This window comes from Carcharodon carcharias, chromosome 1, assembly GCF_017639515.1.
Source record: "Carcharodon carcharias isolate sCarCar2 chromosome 1, sCarCar2.pri, whole genome shotgun sequence".
NCBI classification, from domain to species: Eukaryota; Metazoa; Chordata; class Chondrichthyes; order Lamniformes; family Lamnidae; genus Carcharodon; species Carcharodon carcharias.
Window position 1 is genome coordinate 43704119 of NC_054467.1, and position 22656 is coordinate 43726774.

The 22656-nt window shown below is 44.3% G+C and overlaps 1 protein-coding gene across 2 annotated transcripts in view; it reads right to left on the reverse strand.

The window, feature by feature from the left end:
- exosc9 (exosome component 9) overlaps positions 1-22656 on the reverse strand; it is a 78239-nt gene that overhangs the window by 29857 nt on the left and 25726 nt on the right. For both annotated transcript variants that reach the window (XM_041199089.1, XM_041199098.1), the window contains exons 3-5: positions 22170-22289; positions 9599-9701; positions 8738-8875 (exon numbers count right to left, since the gene is read on the reverse strand). In XM_041199089.1, the coding sequence (XP_041055023.1) occupies positions 8738-8875; positions 9599-9701; positions 22170-22289 (361 nt within the window). The remainder of the gene's footprint in view (positions 1-8737; positions 8876-9598; positions 9702-22169; positions 22290-22656) is intronic.

The following is a 22656-nucleotide window of genomic DNA, read 5'->3' on the forward strand; positions in this document are numbered from 1 at the left end:
TACAGTCACTTAGATAGCAAGATAATTCATAAAGCACAAATTCAAATTCTCTAACAGAAAATGCTATGTCATACATTTAACAAACCTACAAAATAACAACAGCTATATATAATTAAAAGCTATAAACTAGTGATACCAAGCAGTATTGCCTAATATAGCATAGACAAGAACTATCATAAATAATAGATGGTATCACGTTTATTGAATTAGGAAGGTATATTGGGAACTTTTTATGCCTATAATCTGTCTTCCTGAAGGGTTCAGGGGTGAGAACCAAGAGGAATCCAGAAGGTTTGGGGCTGGGGGAGGTTGAAAAAGCATATTAGAGAAGTGAAGAGGGAATATGAGAAAAGACTGGCAGCCAACATAAAGGGGAATCCCAAAGTTTTCTATAGGCATATAAATAGTAAAGTGGTGGTGAAAGGAGGAGTAGGACCACTAAAAGGAAATTTGCACATGGACGAAGGGGCCATGGCTGAGGTATTAAATGAATACTTTGCATCTGTCTTTACCAAGGAGGTACCCAGGCCATGGTGACAGACAAGGAAACTGTCACCAGAAGGGTTCAAAATTGATAAGGAGGAAGTGTTGAATAGACTGTCAGTACTTAAAGTTGACAAGGGATCGGGATCAGTTGAAATGCATCCAAGAATATTGAAGGAAGTGAGTAAAATTGCAGGGGCACGCCATAATCTTTCAATCTTCCCTAGACTCGGGGGAGGTGCCAGAGGACTGGAGAATTGCAAACATTACACTTGTGTTCAAAAAAGGTTGTAAGGATAAGCCCAGCAATTACAGACCAGTCAGTTTAACTTCATTGGCGGGCAAGATTCTAAAAACAATTATTCAGAATAGAATTAGTAGTCACATGGAAAAATATGCATTGATAAGGAAGAGCCAGCATGGATCTCTAAAGGGGAAATCCTGTTTAACTAACTTGGAGTTTTTTTGAAGAGTTAACAGAAAAGGTTGATGAGGGTGATGCACTTGATGTTGTGTACATGGACCTTCAAAAGGAAGTTGATACAGTGCCACACAACAGACTTGTGAGAAAGGCTATTGCTCATGGAATTAAAGAGACAGTAACAATGTGGATACAAAATTGGCTGAAAAATAGGAAGCAGAGAGTAATGGTCAATGGATATTTTTCAGGCTGGAGGAAGATTTGTAGTGGAGCTCCGCAGGGGTCAGTATTGGGACTCTTGATTTTCCTGATGTATATTAATAATCTAGATCTTGGTTGCAGGGGACAATTTCAAAGTTTGCGGATGATATGAAGCTTGGGAGTGTTGCGAACTGTGAGGAGGATGATGTGGAACTTCAAGATAACATAAATAAGTTGGTGGGGTGGGTATAGGTGGCAGATGAAGTTCAATGTGGAGAAGTGTGAGGTGAAGCATTTTGGTAGGAACACCGTCAGACAATATAAAATAAGGGGTGAAATTCATAAGGGGGTGCAGGAGCAAAAGGCCTTGGTGTATATGTGCATAGATCATTGTAGGTAGCGAGAACAGTTAAAGTATATAGTATCCTGGGCTTTATTAATAGGGGCATGGAGTACAAGAGCTGAGTTCATATAAGACCCTATTTAGGCCTCTGCTGGAGTATTGTGTACAGTTCTGGGCACCAAACTATAGGAAGGATGTGAACACATTGGAGACAGCGGTTGTTGGAGGTCAGTCATCTCAGCTCCAGGACATCACCGCAGGAATTCCTCAGGGTAGTGTCCTCGGCCCAACCATCTTCAGCTGCTTTATCAATGACCTTCTTTCCATCATAAGGTCAGATGTGGGGATGTTTGCTGATAGTTGCACAATTTTCAGCACCATTCGCGACTCCTCAGATACTGAAGCAGTCGATGTCCAAGTGCAACAAGACCTGGACAAAATCCAGGCTTGGGCCGACAAGTGGCAAGTAACATTCGCGCCACACAAGTGTCAGGCAATGACCATCTCCAACAAGAGAGAATCCAACCATCGCCTCTTGATGTTCAATGGCACTATCATCACTGAATCCCCCACTATCAACATCCTGGGGGCTACCACTGATCAGAAACTGAACTGGACTAGCCATATAAATACTGTGGCTACAAGAACAGGTCAGTGGCTAGGAATCGTGCAATGAGTAGCCCACCTCCTGACACCCCAAAATCTGTCCACCATCTACGAGGCACAAGTCAGGAGTGCAATGGAATATCCCCACTGGCCAGGAAGAGTGCAGCTCCCACAACACTCAAGAAGTTTGACACTGTCCAGGACAAAGCAGCCCGCTTGACTGGCACCACGTCCACAAACATTCACTCCCTCCACCACTGGTGCACGGTAGCAGCAGTGTGTACCAGCTACAAGATGCACTGCAAGAATTCACCAAGGCTCCTTCGACAGCACCTTCCAAACCTACGACCACTATCATCTAGAAGGACAAGGGCAGCAGATAGATGGGAACACCACCACCTGGAAATTCCCCTCCAAGTCACTTACCATCCTGACTTGGAAATATATCGCCGTTCCTTCACTGTCGCTGGGTCAAAATCCTGGAACTCCCTTCCTAACAGCACTGTGGGTGTACCTACACCTCATGAACTGCAGTGGTTCAAGAAGGCAGCTCACCACCACCTTCTCAAGGGCAATTAGGGATGGGCAATAAATGCTGGCTCAGCCAGTGAAGCCCACATCCCATGAATGAATTAAAAAAAAGGATGATTTATTTTTAAATCGAACAGTGAAACTTCCATTATTTACGCTTCAGTTGTCCACCAGAACTTCGAAGGGTCATTGATTTATACGAAACGTTACCTTATTGCACAGTTCATTAATACCAATCACTTTCTGTTTGACACAAAGCAGCCTCACAATCCAAGAAAGATTACATTCAATTTGTTTGAATTGTAATGACTATCTTAATTCATTTATCCAGTGAACTGCCTTACCCATAAGCACAAGACCAAAATTTGAGGACTTTTCCAAATAACAAATTTTCATAACCTACCAGGAGAATTCCCCTCGATTAATGGAAAAATGGCAAGATGGAATAAAATGACATTTTCCAGTCTGATACATTCCTTTGTTGTGATGGTGGATAATTCAGGTTTAATATGGCAAAAAATTCCATTGTGCAAAATAGCCTCATTCTAGCAGAAATATGGACAGCTTGTATTTATGCAGCGCCTTTGACATTGAAAACCAGCATAAGGTGCTTCACAGAGGCACAATGAAAACAAGAGGTGCCATGTCAAAGGAGATATTAAGAAAAGGAAAAATACTGCAGACACTGGAAATCTAAAACATAAAGTATAAACAGAAAACACTGGAAAACATTCAGCAAGCCAGAGACCATCAGTGGAGAGAAAAGCAGAGTTAATAGGCTGGATTATATGTGAAGTCGGCAACGAACCCAGCTCTGGGTGACCATCTCGCCCCCGCTTTAACTTTTGACTGAGGGGCCCTTTAATTATCGAGATGAGGCTTTCGTTGCTCACCAAGAGGATGTTCCTGCCAACTGGAGACCGGCAGCATTACTAGGAGAGGTGGCCACTGCACCGAGATCATCATGAAGGCATTCAGTGATGGACCTGGACCATCAGCTAAGTCTGGGATCCAGGCTAGCAGGCCCTGATGAGGTGGGTGAGAGGGGTGGGGGGGGGGGGGAACGCATTGGAGAGGGCAGGGGTGCAGGGTGGACACAGAGGGAAAACAGTGGGGGTTGAGGCCTCCAAATGGCACTGTGGACCCAGAAAGGAGGCATCCAGTCTTTCTATGGCCAGCATTCCACAGGGACAAACCTGCCAGGCTGTACACAGGGCGCAGGCCTCTTCCATTGCTTGTTAAGTCTGAGCAGCGGTGAAATGGGGCCCTCAACTAAGCATTAATCGCCCACTTAAGGGCCTAATTGGGCCACAGGTGGGTGGCCCAACTAATACCTCAAAATCACAGCGGGATGGGCGGGCTGGTGGCAGGCAGGCTGCTGATGGCACGGCACCCATCCTCAGCTTCCCCACCCACAAGTGCCCATAAAACCTAGCCCTATGTTTTTGTTTCTGTCTCCACATGTGCTGCCTGCATAACCTGCTGAGTACTTTCAGCATTTTCAGGGGATATCAGGAAAAGTGGCTAGAAGCTTGATCAAAGAGGCGGGTTATAAGGAGAGTCTTAAAGCAGCAGAGATTGAAGACTAGGCAGCCACCGGTAACCATGGGCGGAATTTTCTGGCCATTTCTGCGGTAAGTTTTAAAATCAATCATTTTAGTGTGATTTGACCATTTTGTAGTCTGACTATGTTATTTAATATAGTAAACTAACATGGTCAAGAAGCCATTTTGAATTAATTCAGTGGACATTTTAAAAACTAACCAGTGACTGCATTACTGGAAACCAGCCAGGACATGTAGTGAGCCTCAATTGTGAGACAGTTGAAGAATAAGTAATTAATCAATAGATGTATTGATAAAGGCTGGTAATATAACTTGTAATAGAAAGTATGTAATGTTTTATCTTTCATAATTAAATATACTAATTGAATGTTATGAAAGTTGTAAAATGAAGGTTTTCAAAGCAGCCTAGAAAGATAAGGTGCTAAGCTGAAGCTGTCATGATCTTGGGAAGTTATATTAAGATGGGTAAAGAATGAGGCATTATTCAAGCGTGAAACATTTTGAGTAGTCCCATTGTATTATTATATGGGAAGATGCTCACAGGTATCAGGAACCAATTATAAATCAGCAGATGGTTAAATTAACCAATTATTGTTAGACAGTTAGGTTAATTTGAGATAAGAAAATGTGAGCTGAGGATATAAAAGGCTTCAGGAAACCATTTTGTTAGCATGTTATCATAGGGGAGGCGGTGGCATCGTGATATTGTCACTGGACTAGTAATCCAGACACCAAGGATTTTTTATTGAATTTGAATTCAATAAAAAAATCTGCAAATAGAAATCTAATGATTACCATGAAATCATTGTCGATTATTGTAAAAACCCATTTGGTTCTCTGATGCCCTTAGGAAGTTTGCTGTCCTTACCTGGTCTGGCCTGGCCTACATGTCAGTCATCTCAGCTCCAGGACATCACCGGAGTTCCTCAGGGTAGTGTCCTTGGCCCAACCCTCTTCAGCTGCTTCATCAATGACCTTCCTTCCATCATATGGTCAGAAGTGGGGATGCTCGCTGATGATTGCACAATGTTCAGTACCATTCGCAACTCTTCAGATATTGAAGAAGTCCATGTCCAAATGCAGCAAGACCACTGGCTGATTTGTGACCTAACCCCAGATACCCACCTTTGCCCTTTTTACCTTCATACCCTTGGTTAACAGAAATCTATCAATCACAGATTTATAATTATAATTAACCCAGCAACTACTGTTGTTTACAAAAGACAGCTCCAAACTTCTACCACCCTTTGTGTGTAGATGTATTTCCTAGCTTCAGTCCTGAAAGGGCTAGTTCTAATTTTCAGGGGATGTCTCCTAGTCCTAGCAGTTGATAGGAGTTTCTCTTCGCCTACCCTAGCAGCTCCCCTTGATTTTATGAAAACGGCAATCAAATCACCCTTCAAATCACTACAAATCTTCCAAATTGCAAGGAATACTATCCTAGTTTTTGTAATCTCTTTGTAATTTAAATCTTAGAGTCCAGGTATCATTCTAACAAATCTTGCACTTCCTTCAAGGCCAATATATCCTTTCAGCATTCAGGTGTGGTCTATGTGGGGCTTTGTACAGCTGAAGCATGATTTTTTAACCCCTTGCATTCTAATCTTCTAGATATAAAGACCAAATTCCATTAGCCTTTTTCAATATTTTTTGTATATCTGTCCATGACATTTTAATGATCTACGCACATGGACTACTAAGTATCTTTGGATCTCCACTGCTTTTAGTTTTTCACCATTTAGAAAGTACTCGACAATCTCATTTTTTAGATCCAAAGCAGGTGACCTCACATTTGCCTTCACAGAAATCAATTTGGCGCAGTTTTGCCCATTCACTTTACCTACTAAAATCACTGTAATTTTATGCTTCCATCTACACTGCTTACAATGCTATCTTTGTCTCATTGGCAAACTTGGATATGTGGCTCTCTAACCCGTCAACTAAGTTGTTAATAAACACAGTGAATATTTGAATCCCTAACACATATTCTTGTGGGACACTTGAGAGCAATGATGAGCAAACACTTGAGAAATGCCACCTAGGTCAGTAATCGATCCTTTGAACGACCAAATGTGAAGAAGTTCAAAACCACTGTGACTTTTACAGCTACTGGCTGGGTGTGCCCATGTGACTTGTTGGGCCTGAGTTGATTCTCAATGAGGGCATGCAGAACAGAAACCAACTACCTGAATAGGCGCAGCCTCCAGCGGTACTGATGCCCTGACATTTCTAGGAAGTTCATCCTTCATCGATACATCCTGTTGTGAGGATGTTTCTTTCATTGACTCCAAGCTCCTTGTTCCTCACTTGTGTCCCTCATGGCCAAGGATCTACACCTGCTGCTGAAGCTGCTCCTCTAGGCAGCTCATCTTCCATTCGGAGTAGCTAATCCCCATTTGCAGGAATAGCCCTGCCTGCCTCCAGCTGGACTATCCTCCTGTATCATCTCCACTCTCCCCCCAAACAATGCCCCTGTAATCTCACTACCTCCCCACAACTATCCTAGCACTCACCAAGCGACTCCAGGGACCATTGATAATGCAACGGCCAATGCATGGCAATGAATGAGATGATACCTGAGCCTTCCCCCTCTTATGCACCGTTCCAACTAACACCTGCAATCATGACTGGCTTCCTGCTGCAAGCCACCTCCTCCTCATGTTGACCCTTCATGTTTCCCATACCTCCACTCAAAAACTGCAAACTGCCCCTCAACGAACTGACAGTTAGCTTATTTGCATGCTAAATTATAGACTCTCCATATTTAAGTGATTTGCAGCTTCCTGATTTCCTTTTCAGAAATTGCAGTGCGTCAGAAAACAGTCACTCCTCTTGGTGGTGTGATTTTCCAGGCCTGCCCGCCCACCTTCCTATGAAACTTCAGCCCCCACTAGCCACATCCTGCCAATTAGAATACCTGCCCATTATCTCCACTCTCTTCCCTTACAGTTCAGCCAATCTCGTAGCCAGATTAATAATTTGTCTTCAATTTCACGGGCTTCAACTTAAGCTAAAAGTACCTGGAAATTGAAAACATATGATCCAGCCATAGGGCAGGATTTTCCAGGCAACTGACTTTTAGCCGCTCTCCAAATTTTCCTGTCCTGCCTGCAACAATGTCTGCCACTGGCTGGACCAGAAAATCCCGGCCATGGGATTAGAGTCCTGGTGTTTAAATAACGCAAAACAATTGGATTCATACTGTTGAATGTTGTACTGCAAGTATGAAAATTGAATGAAGGCTGAATAGTTTTGAGCATTTTGAGGTCATGGGTACAATTGTTAGATCGGTGGGTGGGCATGCATCTGACCCGATCCGATGTGAAATTGCACGAGTCGATGTCGGGCAAGCGTCCCGACATCATCCCATGCTCGTGCAATATTTCGGTCAGTGGGCATGCACAAAAGTCGGAAGCTCGCCTGCCGACAATTAAGAGGTCAATTAAGGTCATTAACAGCGCAATTGTCTTTAATTTTATGTTGCTTGCCCAACCTTACAGTTGGCAGACAGGCAAATCAGCCAGGCGGACTTTGCATTTTTCATGAAACCTCATGTAAGGGTGGGATGAGGTTTCCTTTATTAAATGAAAGAAAAAGAAAAATCTATGAACAGCATTTTTATCATGTATATGTTCAGGTGACTGATTGTGATGCTTGGAAATATTTTCCCTGATTTTAAAAACTTTATTTAATGCTTTTCAGGTCTTAAGCTCACTGAGGCAGCTCTTTGCCTTCAGGGAGTTTTCCATCAGCGCATGCCCGCCCTGCTCCTGCCCCCACCCGGTCAGCACTGAGCTTCTCAGCGTATGCTTCACGCTGGCTGGCCATTAATTCACCACCCGGTGTGAAATAGCGGTTGGGGGCCGATCACGGTCTGTGGTCCCTTCCCCGGTCAATCCCACACCCGCCGATGGCATCCGCCTGCTGACCTAAAAATTCTGCCCTATGTTGCTAATTAGTAGAGGAGTTTTCATGCTGGCCCAGGGCTCCTGTATACTCTTGAAGGCAGGCATTCAGTCCTTACGAAGGGCTTTAACAAATGCCTTCTTGAAGTCCACATTAAAAAAAACAGCCATAGACATCCCCTGTTCACTATTTCAGTCACCTCTTCAAAGAATCCAATCAAGTATGTCAGGCAGGACCTACCTGTTACAACGCAATGGTGGCCATCTCTCATCAGCTGAAAATTTTCATGGCATTCTACATTCTTAATTACAGACTCTGGTAATTTCCTAATAACAGATGTTAGGCTAATGTTCTATAAATCTGTGGTTTCCCACTTGTACCTTTCTTCAATATCTAGGCGAGAATGCTTGAGAGAAAGGTATAGAAAGATTTGCTAAAAGGCAAGATGAGACAGCTGAAATGGGACGAGACTCATGTGGAGTACAAACACCAGTGCAGTTGATTTGTGGCCAAATAGCCCGTTTCTGTGCAGTATATTCTACGTAATTATAATACTTAACATTGTATTAGATTAATTATCTTTAACTATTTGATTACTAAGTAGTTTGCAGCCTACAATATATCCAACCATGCCCTTTAGTTCCAATTTTAAAAGATAAAGACAATTTTCTGAATACTTACCACTGTGACTTCTTCTCCTTGGATGGAGGCATCAGGTCTTTTGAAATGAGACAATGCCACAATGGCTGCTATGCTTGCAGCATCAATAATATTCCCATCATGGTTTAACAAGTGCAAGTCCACACGAATCTGCCACACCTAGATAATATAATCAAAGATGAAAATTAATCTACCTAGTTTACATAGAAAATGAGGATTAAAAGGAGGAGTGTTTAGGGAGACTGAAGGAATAACTTCATATAGTGCAAGATTTGGACAACTTCATAATATGAATGTTCGCAATGCTAGAGCCTCATGGTAATTTCTGATAACACTTGAAGGCAGATTTTCCCAATCCTAGGGGCAAAGACCTGGGTCTCTTACATTGTCCTGGGATTTCTGGGTTTTCCCAGGCCATTGCACCAATACTAATAATGTGGAAAAGGCAGTTTCCAACACCTAGGTTTTCCTACAGGATCACTATAGACCTCATTGGGACAGCTAAAAAAGTATAGAACATGACTTGCTTTAGAACCCCTGCCATCAGGAATCTACTATTTCAATCACCTTTCAAAAAATCCAATCGGTTAAGTAGGCTATACTGCTGTTGTAAATGTAAAATGCTGTTTTATAGTTGTCTTTTTGCTGATCTATGCCACCTGAAGTGAGATTTCTGTATGTGGAGAAATCTGATGCTAAGTAAATTATTTTAATTTATCTAATTATTGGTGTGGTTAACTATACTTGAGTTTAAGACACATATCCCTTCTTCATGTCCAGTGAACTACAGTCTGGTTTCCCAGTGATAGCAGTCAGAAGGGAGATACCAGAGATTCAAGTTTTCAGATGCCGTCCCTATCCGTCATGACAATATCTTCTCACCTTTGCATTCGCTACAACACACAGGGATTCTGTGTCGATGCACTTGGAATTCCTCAGGCATCTCTCCAACAGTCGATTCAGTTTAACTAATAACTCGGATTGCCTGGAAATCAGAAAATTTAGAAAGTATTATTGAAAAATAAGAAGTTTTCCAAAAATAGAAAACTATAAATAGTTATTCTGCATTGAAACAGGAGTAAGGAGATAACTTACAAAAATATGATACAAATTCTAACAACGGAGAAAGAATAGAATTGGAGAAGCAAAGATTAGTGGAGATGAAACTGATCTTTGATAGTAACACAAAATGGGTATAAAGAGTTGGATGGTGGTTTTAAACACCACCAAATTTTCTTTTTCATCAACATCAAATGGAAAATAAATTTGAAAGGTGTAAAAAGAACTGCTGACTCACTATCACTGTTTGGAAATAGAGGTAGTTTAAATTATATTTGTATTTGTGTGTTAGGAATGGATTTTAGCTTTAATGTTTAAGTTTGATTGGTATTTCTGTATCTGTGTGTTAGAAAAAAAGGTCAAGTTGAGTTTTAGTTTCACCTTAAAAGGTGCCTGCATTTCTCATGAGAGTTTACGACGGTAAGAGAAGTTAAACAAACACAAGAGTAGAAAAGCTGGGCTATTGCCTAGCAGCAGAGGGTCCAGAGAGGCAGGTCCCTCCCACAAACACACACACAAGAAACTAGAAACAGCAGTTTTTAAGTTCAGTTTTGCAGACAGCTGCCAGGCAGAAGTAACCTTGAAGGGGCAGATGGCCAGTCCCAAGCTAAAGAAGAAAGTCCCCAAAAATTCAAGGGGATGGAACAGGAGAAAGTCACAAGACAACTTTCTGGTCAAAGGAAGGACAGGAACCTGGAAAGGGTCCTATTTTGTGGAATTGAAAGTAAAGAGGAGAGAGAGAGGCTCCAAGGTTCAAGCTTAAAGAGATAAAGACTTGTGAAAAGTCAGAAGGTCGAAAGAGACGGGTGTAGGTCTGTAACTCTTTGCTATGGGAATGTGAAGCAGTGGTGTACTGTTGGCGGCTAAGACAATGAGAGTACTGCGTGGAAGAAAACTTGAATGTGCGTGGTGACCCAGGGGAGAGGAACATCGGGAGGAGTTCGAAACCCTGGAGGTGAACCCTTGCAGAAGGCATCTGAGAGAAAGCACAGATTGGAGAAGATTCCAAAGTAAGTTCTTGGAAAGTGGAGATTGGAAACCCTCTTTGTGAAAATGGAGGTCAGTGAGACCTCCAGTCTTTTTCTCTCTCACGGTGTGACAAGTGTCTGTGGGGGAAATTGAGAGAGATCATAGCATTTGTCATTTGGTTTCAGAGTGTGGTATGCCTGACCACAGGTTGCCAATTGGTTTACATGGATTGTACTTACTGTTAACATTAGAGTATAAGATGAACATTAGAGTATAAGATAGCTTTTGTAACTTGTGTTATCCTTACAAATCTGTATATATCTGTAAAGGTACAGTTGTGAGCGAAGGAGTATTGTAATATAGTTCATCTTTTCTTGTTTAATAAATGTTTTATGCTTTGTTAAAAGTTCATTAGCTGACTCCAGTGACTGTTCAGCAGCCCTCTCCACGTATCTAAACAAACATATAAAAGTTAGGATCTATCAGGCTTGTCCAATGGTAGCCTCAGCTGGGAATCATAACGTCACGCATTTTGCACTGCTGCTGGGAACCAATTTCACCCTTTAAAAACCTGTCAAATTGTTTTACTTGCAAAACAACTTTTCAATGATTTTACATTTAATTTTGGATTTTTCCAAAAATAATCAAATATATTCACAAATTGAAGAATGTGCCGCATTAATCTTCTCCTCAACTGTTGACCACCTTCAGAACTCCATATTTTTAACTCTGATCGATCTATAATGCTTCAAGCAATTGATTCTAGATATACACATCTATAAAAAAAAAATTTATAAACATGGTCTATACATAATGCTTTTCTATGCAGAGTAAACTATTAAATATAAAAATGTTTTATGAACATTTTGACAATATGACTTGACTGCCCTTGACATCAAGGCATCATTTGACTGAGTCAGTGGGAATCAGGGGAAAAAACTCTCCACTGATCGAAAATCATACCTAGCACAAAGGAAGATGGTTGTGGTTGTTGGAGGTCAATCATCTCAGTTCCAGGGCATCACTGCAGGAGTTCCTCAAGGTAGTGACCCAGGTCCAAACATCTTCAGCTGCTTCATCAATGACCTTCCTTCCATCATAAGGTCAGAAGTGGGGATATTTGCTGACGATTGCACAATGTTCAGCACTATTCACAGCTCCTCAGATATTGAAGCAATCTATTCCAAATGCAGCAAGACCTGGACAAAATCCAACCTTGTGCTGACAAGTGGCAAGTAACGTTCGCCCCACACAAGTGACAGGCAATGACAATCTCTAACAAGAGAGAAGCTAACCACTGCCCCATGATATTCAATGGCATTACCATCGCTGATTCCCCCACTATCAACATCCCGAGGGGTTACCATTGAACTGGACTAGCCATGTAAGCACTGTGGCAAAAGAGCTGGTCAGAGGCTAGGCATCCTGTGGGAGTAAATCACCCCCTGACTCCTCAAAGTCTGTCCACCATCTACAAGGCACATGTCAGGAGTGTGATGGAATACTCTCCACTTGCCTGGATGAATGCAGCTCCACCAACACTCAAGAAGCCTGAAACAATCCAGGACAAAGCAGTCCACTTGATTGGCACCCCATCCACAAACATTCACTCCCTCCAACACCAGCGCACAGTGGCAGCAGTGTGTACCATCTACAAGATGCACTGTAAGGTCTCACTGAAGCTCTTTAGACAGCACCTTCCAAACCTACAACCACTAACATCCAGAAGCACAAGGGCAGCAGACAAATGGGAACACCACCACCTGGAAGTTCCCCTCAAAGCCATTCACCATCCTGACTTGGAAATATATTGCCGTTCCTTCACTGTCCTGCGGTCAAAATCCTGGAACTCCCTTCCTAACAGCATTGTGGATGTACCTACACCACATGGACTGTGGCGGTTCAAGAAGGCAGCTCACCACCACCTTCTCAAGGGCAATTAGGGATGGACAATAAATACTGGCTCAGCCAGTGAAGCCCATATCCCATGAATGAATAAAAAAAGTCTCAAATTCTCTTAACAGTTTACCAGATGAAAGCTCAGTCTAACTTTTGATTTTAAAACGGAGGCCCAATTGTGCCAATTTATCTGAATAAAACACTAGCAAAGAGTAAAACAATTTCAAATATTTATCAGCCAATACTTCCTTAAATCATACTTGCTTTTCATCACTATCCTCTTCTGGGATCGCTGTTGCCAAAACAGGTCGCGCCGGCATTTTGCGCGGGTGGGCCGATTAAGGCCCGCCCAGTGGGGTTCCAACTCCCGTGTTCATCGGGAAAATTAAATCGGCGGCGGGCATGTTCAGTACACTGGTTCCAATGGGGAACCGGCAGTCTGTATAAAGAGCGGCCAGGCAGCCTCCTTTAGGCTGTTCACCATGGCCAGTCATCGGGCAGCACAAGATGTGAGGGCAGAGGAGGAGGAGGGGGGGCAGGCTGCAGGGTAGGCCAGCGGAGGGCCACTGTGCCCCTCAGCTCTCAGATGCCTGCCTTGCTGTCCTTCTCGAAGAGGTGTCCAACCATCGGGATGTCTTGTTTCCAGAGGATGGGAGGAGAAGGTCCCCCCCACGTCATGTGGCAGGAGGTGGCGGAGGCTGTTAGCTCTCATGATGCTGTGCGGCACACCAGAACACAGTGCCGCAAGCATTTCAATGATTTGCTGCGCTCTGGAAGGGTGAGTACCATGTCGGCCTTGGCTATTTGACTCAGCAGGTAGCCTTAGCTTTGAGCACCCCCCCCACCTCAAGCCTTAGTGTCGTTACTGCATTGGGCATTTGGCGCAAGCCGGATGGGCAAACAGATAGTGACCATGCTTATATCAGCTTTAGTGGCTGAGGAGAAAATGGGTTCTCACTGCAGCATATGATGGTGTTTGTCGCATTTGAGTAGTCTGGGGGCAACCTGCAGGGGAGGCAGCTAGACACATACTCAGAACTCCAACACATGTCTTATTGATGGTGATGAGAAGGTGGAAGGGGAGCCTCAAGGTGTCGTGACCAAGAGCCATCTGCTGGCCTCGGTGTGACACCTAGTTGCGACTCCTTGCCATGGGTGCTAAGACCCCTGTGTTATTGAAGCGATGGACGCCGAATGTGTCCAAGGTATCCATTAGGGGAGGGGGTTGGGACCAGCCGAACTATCTTCTGGGGACTGATCACCAGTAGTGTGGATTGGAGCCGTTGGAGGCCTCAGATGGGCCACTGTAATTGGGATGCGCCGTGCATGTGCAGAATACTTGAGCGATCAGCCCCAATAAATGCTCTTCTCTGTTCTGCAGGCAAAAACTGAGAGTAATATCCAGGAGCGGCAGCGGACTGGTGGTGGGCACACCGTGCTGCAGCACCTCACCATGTGTGAGGAACAGGCTTTGGAGCCGGGGATGATGCAGGCAGCCAGGTCAGCAGGTGTCGGCAAGGCTGGGGTCCAGCGGCCAGGTATTTGAGGGACACAGTCCCATCCACTCTGTCTTCCCACCATCCAAAGCACTGATGGTTGCTGCAATCGTTAATGCAGCAACACTGCTCATTCACAGACTGATACAGTCAGACGTGTGGGTCGTACACAAAGGTCCCTCGGCCCCTTGAGGATGTGCGTCTCTAGCACCTTCCAAAATCGCCTTATCCCATTTGTGACCACTATCCCCATGGCCTAACATGCCATGGCATCGCTGCTGCACATCCAAATAAATACTTATTGCATCTTAGGAGGGTTTGTACCTCCACCGCCCTTTCAACCAGTGCGTCCCACATTACTCTATCCAAAAGGACCTCAGCACCTCACCTGTCAACTTCATGGCACTCAAATAAATACCACGTTAGTCATCCCTGCGCCAAGGGGAAATGTTGCCTTCTGTCCACCTGTTCTATGCCCCTCATAATGGTATGAAGGTCAATAATGTGATCTGTCAATCTCCTGTGCTCCACGGCAAATGTCGCAAGTGTATGCAATGTTTCCTCATCACTCCAACTCTCCAGGCCAGCATGCATCCAGGTCAGGAACCTCTGCACTCTCCCCACTCCAATGCCATCCCTCCCATGAAGCGCACGTCACAACTGAATGCAGAAGTGTAGCTGTGGCCTCGACAGCGTTTTCTGCACTTGCAACATTACCTCCCTTTTCCTACATTCTATTCCTCGGCTAATAAAGGCAAGTCTGGCTCCGATCCTGTTAACCGCCTTATGTTCCTGTTCTGCTACCTTAACGGCTCTGCCAGCAAGGTCCTGGCAATTGTCATGACTTCCCACGGTCCTATCATTACTCATTTATTCCCATACCTTGCTTGTCTTGCCCAAGTGCTTAACTGAACACTTATCCACATAACATTCCATGTGGCATTCCTTAGGCCATCTGACCAGCCTGTCTGTATGCACGTGTAATGCTTGGGCCTCCTCTTGACTATTTACCACCCCACCAATGTTCGTCTTCTTAGGTTCTTGAAGGGTAGTGACTTATGAGGCTGGGGGGAAAAGGATGAAAGGTGTTACTGACTGAACACTAACTGATGCACTGTCCTTGTTGTCAATTTCAGCATCACCACCGCAGGGCTGCAACCAACACGTCCAGAACCCCCCCTCCACACCTGAGGGACAAGACTTGCATCTTGCATCACATCCTTTCAGCAGGCCAGGCACCAGCGCAGCGACAAACACTTTGTTGGGGAATGTAACGTTGGCTAGAGTCCCGGGTCACAGTGGAGAGGGCACTTCACAATCGCTAGAGGAGATGGCACGGCCAGAGAGTGCCAATGGCGCCAGCAGCTGGAGGACTGCAGGGGACCAGGCACATGCAGAGTCCGGCAGTGATGATGTGACTCTGGAGATATCACCAATGCAGCAGCTGCAGGACAAGCGGCAGGGTGTGCGGGAGCATTTGGCAGGGTTGCATGAGGGTGTGCTTGGTTTCTGTGGTGGAGGAGTCCAGGCAGAGTGTCAGTAAAGGCATGAACCTCAGGACAGAGCTTCAGGCTTCCTCCATTGAGAGATTGGCGACTCTCATGGAGAGGGGCTTCAATTGGATTGAGACTCTTCTGATTGGGTTACGCTCTGACCTGCAAGCCCTCACAGCGCTAATGGCAACAGGTGGTCATTTGCAACGTGGGAGATGTTCTGGGCACCAAGTGTCGCTGCTCGTTGCCCATCCATCTGCAGTGAGCTGGGAGGTCCAATATGACCTCACGTTGGCGCAGCAGCTGCCTGTCGTCGCTGTAACTCTTTCAAGTTAAAACAATTAAACTAAATTAACAAAATTGGGATAAATTAGGCACAGCCCCTAATTCAGGTCAGCTGTAAAACTAAAGACAAAATTTAAAGGAAACTTACAACTTTAAAGCTCCTCTCAGGGAGCTCCAGATGAGGGCAGCAGCTCTTCTGCCCCTCTGCCAGTGACCGTTGCATCTGTTGAGGCTGCAACAACTGGGGAGATGCCAGTTCTGGAACTGGGCACTCCCTCCCAGGCGGGGCCATCACAGGCTCCACGGGCCAGAGGATGGCCACCAAGGTCATCGAGGACAGCAGAGTCAGCAGGTTGTCTCACAAGCCACTCCGAGCGATGGGGTGGCACCTAACATAGCACCCACAAACGTAAGCATAAGGCACGTTAGGCACTCCATGGGTCTATCACTGGTGATTTTGTGTTGGCCCTAGGTTAGGGAAAATATAATTATGCACGTCTGAGCGATGTTTGTGTTTTATTTTGGTGGGAATAAAGTCCACTTTTCTGACCATGGCTGAAGGTGTTTCCTTTGTGCTGCATTTGTATGTTTCACAGACACCTCATGAGTGTTTGAGTGGACATTGATGTTTCTGTACTAAGCCCTTTGTTGCAGCTGATGAGGTGCAAGTTGTAGCACCTAAGTGCCACATGTGGGAGCATCAGGCAATGCTGGTCCTGCTGATCCAAGTGTGTGGATCTAGCTGAAGGTTCATTGGATTAAAGTGTCTCGGGTATCCCTGCCTCCTTGGTGTAGTAGCAGGTCGGCGTGCTACCCCTCATCATTGCCCTGTGCTTCCTCATCCTCTGAGCCACTGATGGATTCATCATGTGCAGCCTCATCCACTGCGTCAAGGTCTTCATCATCAACTGCATCCCCCCTTTCCAGTGCAAGATTGTGCAGAGCGCAGCATGCTACCACTATCACAGAGACACAATCTGGGAGTGTACTGGAGTACACTCCCTGAGCGGTCCAGGCAACGGAAGCGCATCTTGAGAAGACCGATGGCTCTCCTCACCACAGCCCTTGTCGTGCCGCAGCTCCTATTGTAGTGCTCCTCAGCTTCTGTTCTTGGATGGCGTCATGAGCCACCTTCTGAGGGGATAGCTCTTATCACCCACCAGCCAACCATCCAGCCGAGCCGGAGCACTGAAGAGTGTCAGCACCTGGGAGTGTCTGAGGATGTAGGCATTGTGGGAGCTGCCTGGGTACCTCGCACAAGCTTGCAGAATCGGCATGCTGTGATCACACACTATCTGCACGTTCATGGAGTGGAAGCCCTTCTTGTTGACGAAGGCACCGGACTCACCTGCTGGCGCCTTGATGGCCACATGTGTGCAGTCTATTGCATCCTGGTCGCGGGGGAAGCCAGCAATGGCTGCAAAACCTCTGGTTCGCTGTATCTGACTTGCCCGGTCGCAGCGGAAGTGGATGAAGGTTCAATGCCCGTCTGAACAGAGCATCTGTAACCTGCTTGACACAAGTGTGGAAAGCTGATTGGGAGACAGTGCAAAGATTACCCAATGAGCCCTGGAAGGAGCCAGAGGCATAGAAGTGGAGGGCAACTGTGACTTTCAGAGCCACTGGCACGGGGTGTCCACCCACACAGTAAGGGGAGACCTCAGGGCCAATCATCTGACAGATAAAGTTGACTGTCTCCCTTGACAAACGGAGCCTCCATCGGCACTGCACCTCAGTCATATTGAGGTAGCTGCTTCGCCGTCTTTATACCCTGGCAGCAGGATAGTGGTGTCTTCTGCTGCCCCTTCCACCTTGGACAACCTCTTGGCCCTGCGTCCCTTGTGCCTGGCCTCCCAAAGGTGGCTCCCCTGGATGCTGATTGTCCACTCCTGGCCTCCTCCTCATTCTATCTCTCCCTTCCTCCTCAGAGGAGCTGCCTCCAGTGGAGATGTCAGAACCCATACCCAGGCTAAATGGAGACCTCCGGAAAGCTGCAGGCCCAATAAAGATTATTGTCTGCAGACCGGTGAGCTGAAGCTTCAAAGTACAGAGAAAGCTACTGGAAATCGATCTGAACTGCTAACAATCACACAGGCAAGTTTAAAACACTTTCTGCATTAAATACTTCAGAAAAAACATGAACAACCCCTTTGAGCCCACATATCCTGCCCGTGGATAAGGTTTGTTAAAAAATCAGTTACCCGCCTGCCCGTTGGGCCCGGGCGCCCAGGCAAAAAAGATCACATGGGTACCTCAAAATCAGCTTCAATTGCCAAGTTAAGGGCCTTTAATTAATGGCAGGACCGCATCGCGCTTCATAGTGCTCGCCCACCTAAATATCGCGATGCTGCGCGCTGATGTTGGGATGCTCACGTGATGTCAGCACACAACATTTTAAGCACTAACGTGTGGGCTCCGCCACCTGCATGTCAGTCATAACATTCTGCACATGGTCTTAAACTTGGGTGCATAACTCCATTTCATCTAAGGCATTAATTTATATTGTGAAAAGAACAGATCCCTGGGGAACACCACTTACTACATCCATCCAATCACCCCACTCTTGGTCTCCTATCTCCCAAGCATGTCCAAATCATTACAAGATCACTTTCAAATCTGTGTAATTTCCTTCTTGCTACCAACTCTTGTGAGTAGCACTGTCAAACGTCTTCTGAGAGTCCAAATACCCACCATGCTAAGTTCCTCAAAAAGCCAACTAAGTTAGTGAGATATGATCTTCACAAATTCATGATGGTCCTTGTGTGAGTGCTTAGTCGCTGTAACATTCCCACAATTGGTATTAAATGGATTGATCTCTCATTATCTAGTTTCTCCCTCCCTTCTTAAGTAATGGGTGACATTGCAATTTTCTAATCCAAAAGGTACAAATCCTGAACCTAGAGAGGTTTGGAAAATTATGATAATGTATCTACAATTTCATGACCTCACTCTTTTAATGCTCTGGGGTGGAAACCATCAGGTTCTGGAGGTCTGTTTATCTCAAGTTTCATTATTTTCTCCATTACCATTTTTATGAAGCTATATTAAATCCACTAAGTTCCACCTCTACCCAACTTAATTTTTATATTCCCTTGTATTGCTGACATTCTGCCCTTTGTCCTCCATTATTAAAGTGGATATAAGAATACCCATTTATCAAGACTTAAATTTCCTAATTTTGCGTTATACTCTTGCTCACCTATGTCTTTAATGAGTTAGCAGTTTTCCTCTTAATATAAAGAGGTATGCATTTGTTAAGTCTCAAAAAAGGTCAAAGGTCAATGTACTGGATTAATAACATGATTACGAAAAACAAAACAAAGCTCTCATTTAATGAAATTATTTCAAATACTTCTGGATCTTTCACTGTATCTCCGGTTAGGTTGGAGATCATTTCAAAGATGGCCTCAAGTTTAAAGTTTCTTTCAAAAAAAAAGTTGGTCACAATCAATTATCCCAGTTGGAAGCTACATCCATCATTGTAACTGCTCTCATTTTGACCTCCCTACACAGTTCCAGTGAAGGTCAATGAAAGCTCTAGGAATAGCACATCATCTTTTAATTAGGCATTTTACAGCCTTCCAGACTCAACACTGGGTACACAAATCTTGGATTTTAAGCACTGCTTCCATTTTGCTGGACAGCAGCTGTTGATGATTCTGCTATTGACATTTTCAGTTCCTCCATATCCATCTTTTGTCTCTTTACGTGTACCGTTACCATCCCCTTTTGCCTTGCATCATCATCCCTTTTGTCATTCAATCTTTCCAGCTTTCAATCCTTTCACAGGCCTTCCTTTTTGTCCTCCTCCCCCACCTGCCCCCCCATTCCTTTCTCTGCATCCAAACTTGCTTAAAATCTATTATATGGCTAACTTTATCCAGTCCTGAGAAAAGGTCATAGACCCGAAATGTTAATTTTGTTTCACTCTTCACAGATGCCGCCTGAGCTGCAGAGTATTTCTAGCATTTTCTGTGTTTACTACAATTACCAACCCACTTCCTAAATGCCCAAAGCTAATGAACCTAAAATTATGTGGGTGCCATCCTCGTATAATTACAGAAGAGAAAACCTTGCACTAGCGACATGAAGATAAAAACAGAAAATGACAAGCAACCGGAAGCTGACTGAATGGTGGTCCTTCGTAAGGTGTTCACCCAATCTGCCTTTGAACTCCAAAATGTAGAGGAGACAGCATCATGAGCCTTGAATGCAGTATACTAAATTGAAAGGAGGACAAGTAAATCACTGGTTCATCTGGAACAAGTGGTTGGGGCCCTGGTCAGTGGAAGGGGGACAGACAAAAAGGCATATGTTGCATCTCCTGAGCTGGCATGGGAAAATGCTGTGGGAAGGGGAGGAGCTATTGGGGGGAAATTGAACGGTGAGCTGGAATACTGCAGAAGAATGGAATACAGAAAGGGGAATAGAAGATGTTTGGTGGTGGCTGTAGGTGGCGTACATGGTGAAGGATGATCCATTGAATGTGGGGATGAAAGGTGAGAACAAGGGAAACCCCCATCATTTTTCTAGGGTGTAGAAGGGGTGAGAGCAGAAGTGCAGGAAATAGGATGGAGACGACCAAGGGTCCTGGTAACCATGATGAATCCATGGTTGAGGAAAAAGGAAGACATATCAGAAGAACTGATTATGAAAGGCTGTATAATCAGAATAGAAGCAAAGGAGCCAGAGAAACTAAGAGAACGTAATGGAATCAGAGTGGGAAAAGGTATAATCAAGGTAACTGTGGAAGTAGATATTTACTGATAGCCTATCCCTAGAAATGGAGATAAAGAAGTTGAGAAAGGAAAGGGAAGAGTCAGAGATCGACCATGTCAAAGCGAGGGCAGAGTGGAAACTAGTGACAAAGTTGATGAGATTTTCCAGTTCAGGGCAAGAGCAGGGATCGGCACCAATCCAGTCATCAATGTACCAGAGAACGAAGTGAGGGAGGGGGACCCGAGTGACTGAAATGTAGAATATTTCACATAGCCAATTAAAGGCTCACGTAGCTAGGACCCATTTGAGTTTCAATAGCAATACCATTTGTTTGGAGGAAGTGCAGTGCGGTCAAAGAAGAAGGTGTTCAATGTAAGAACATGTTCAATGAGGCACAGGAGTGGGTGGTGACTGGTTGGGTCTCCAATTAAGGAAGAAGCGGAGAACCTCAGATTATCCTTGTGGGGGATGGAGGTATACAGGGATTGGAGGTGCATGGTGAAAAAGAGGCGGTTAGGGCCAGTAAATTGGCAGAGAATGCCGAGAGATGTAGGTGAAAAGTGATTGCACAAGGAGAGGTTGGATCTACAGGGTAGTCCTGTTTGTGGATTGTAAGAAGCGGGTAGATGTGTGCTGTATGGGTTTGTAGGATTATGAGTTTTGAGGCCATGGAGGGAAAATCGCCAACAGGGTAAGAGTCTGTTAAGTGATGGCTTGATGATTGGTGGTGGATTAATGGTGCAAGATAGAAGTTGGTTCCCCAAACAAGAACAGCATCACCCTTGACAATGTGAAGGGTTAGAGCCGAGAGAATGGAGTGCTGGAAGTTCAGAGGCAGCTACGTTAGAATAAGTGAAGAGTAGAGAATATAAATAACATAGCAAAGTAGGAATTAGTGCTATAAAGTGAATTATCAGATACAGTAATCTGAATTAACAGGAGTAGCCCTTAGCTCACTGTCATACAGAGTCAAGGCTCACACATGAATATAGCAACCTAAGTTAGGTAGCAGACGCAAGTAGCCATGAAACCATGCCCCTGCAAGATGTCAACATCTTCAGAATTAAATTTTTTAAAGTATACATTTTTTATAAACCCTTAACTGGAACATGTAAATGAAAGCCACGCTATTTAAATTAACATACCATAACATTAACATAGGCAAGATCGTACAAAATATTAGAACATTCAGTTCTTGAAATAACCAGTTTTGAAACTGCAATGTGTCTGCACACGTGAATATCTCAAACTCTAAGACAAGTGTCACCAACCTTAACTGGGACAAAACAGTGTGGCCAAAAGAAAAATGAATTTTCATTTTTGGCTTACAATTTATTTTTAGTAATACCTTTGTTTTCAATGTATAACATATGAACACAGGAAATAATATTAATCCACCGGGTGTCATAAGTATTTTCCATCACCATAAAAGAGAAAACAAACACTTTTGGTGCCAAAGAGGAAAAACTGGTTGGCTGCTGGAACATTATTTATAATTGCAATCTTCTATTGTTTACTATGTGCCAGACTAACCTGCCAGGTTCAAACGCAGGAGAAGCCATTGGAGAGAGCTCCAAATTGAAAAAAATGATGCCTTCTGTAGGCCGACTAGGTTTAGGAGGAACAAGTTCACATGACACTTGTGCAAGAACCCTGAAATGACAATTGAAGACAAATTAGGCATCTTTTATTTCAACTCCAAAAAAGAAAAGCATGTCAGCATAATAATGGCTAATATTAATCATACTAAGTGCAATACAGAGAGAGTTCCGCAAAAGTGTCCTCTTCTAGATTAAATTTAAACCAACGGCCTTCTACATGTTCAGGTGGAGATAAAAAAAATCTTGACATGATTCAATGAGAAGCAGGGAGCCTTCCTGGTGTTCTGGTAAAAATAATGGTTTTTAACAAGAAATAATTGTTCTATGCAGATCTCCTGGTTCACCTTTCTTTCTCCAATGATAGGTTTTATTTAGTTGGTTCCTGGCTTTGACTTCCTTGCTAGCATGGCTTTTTTTCA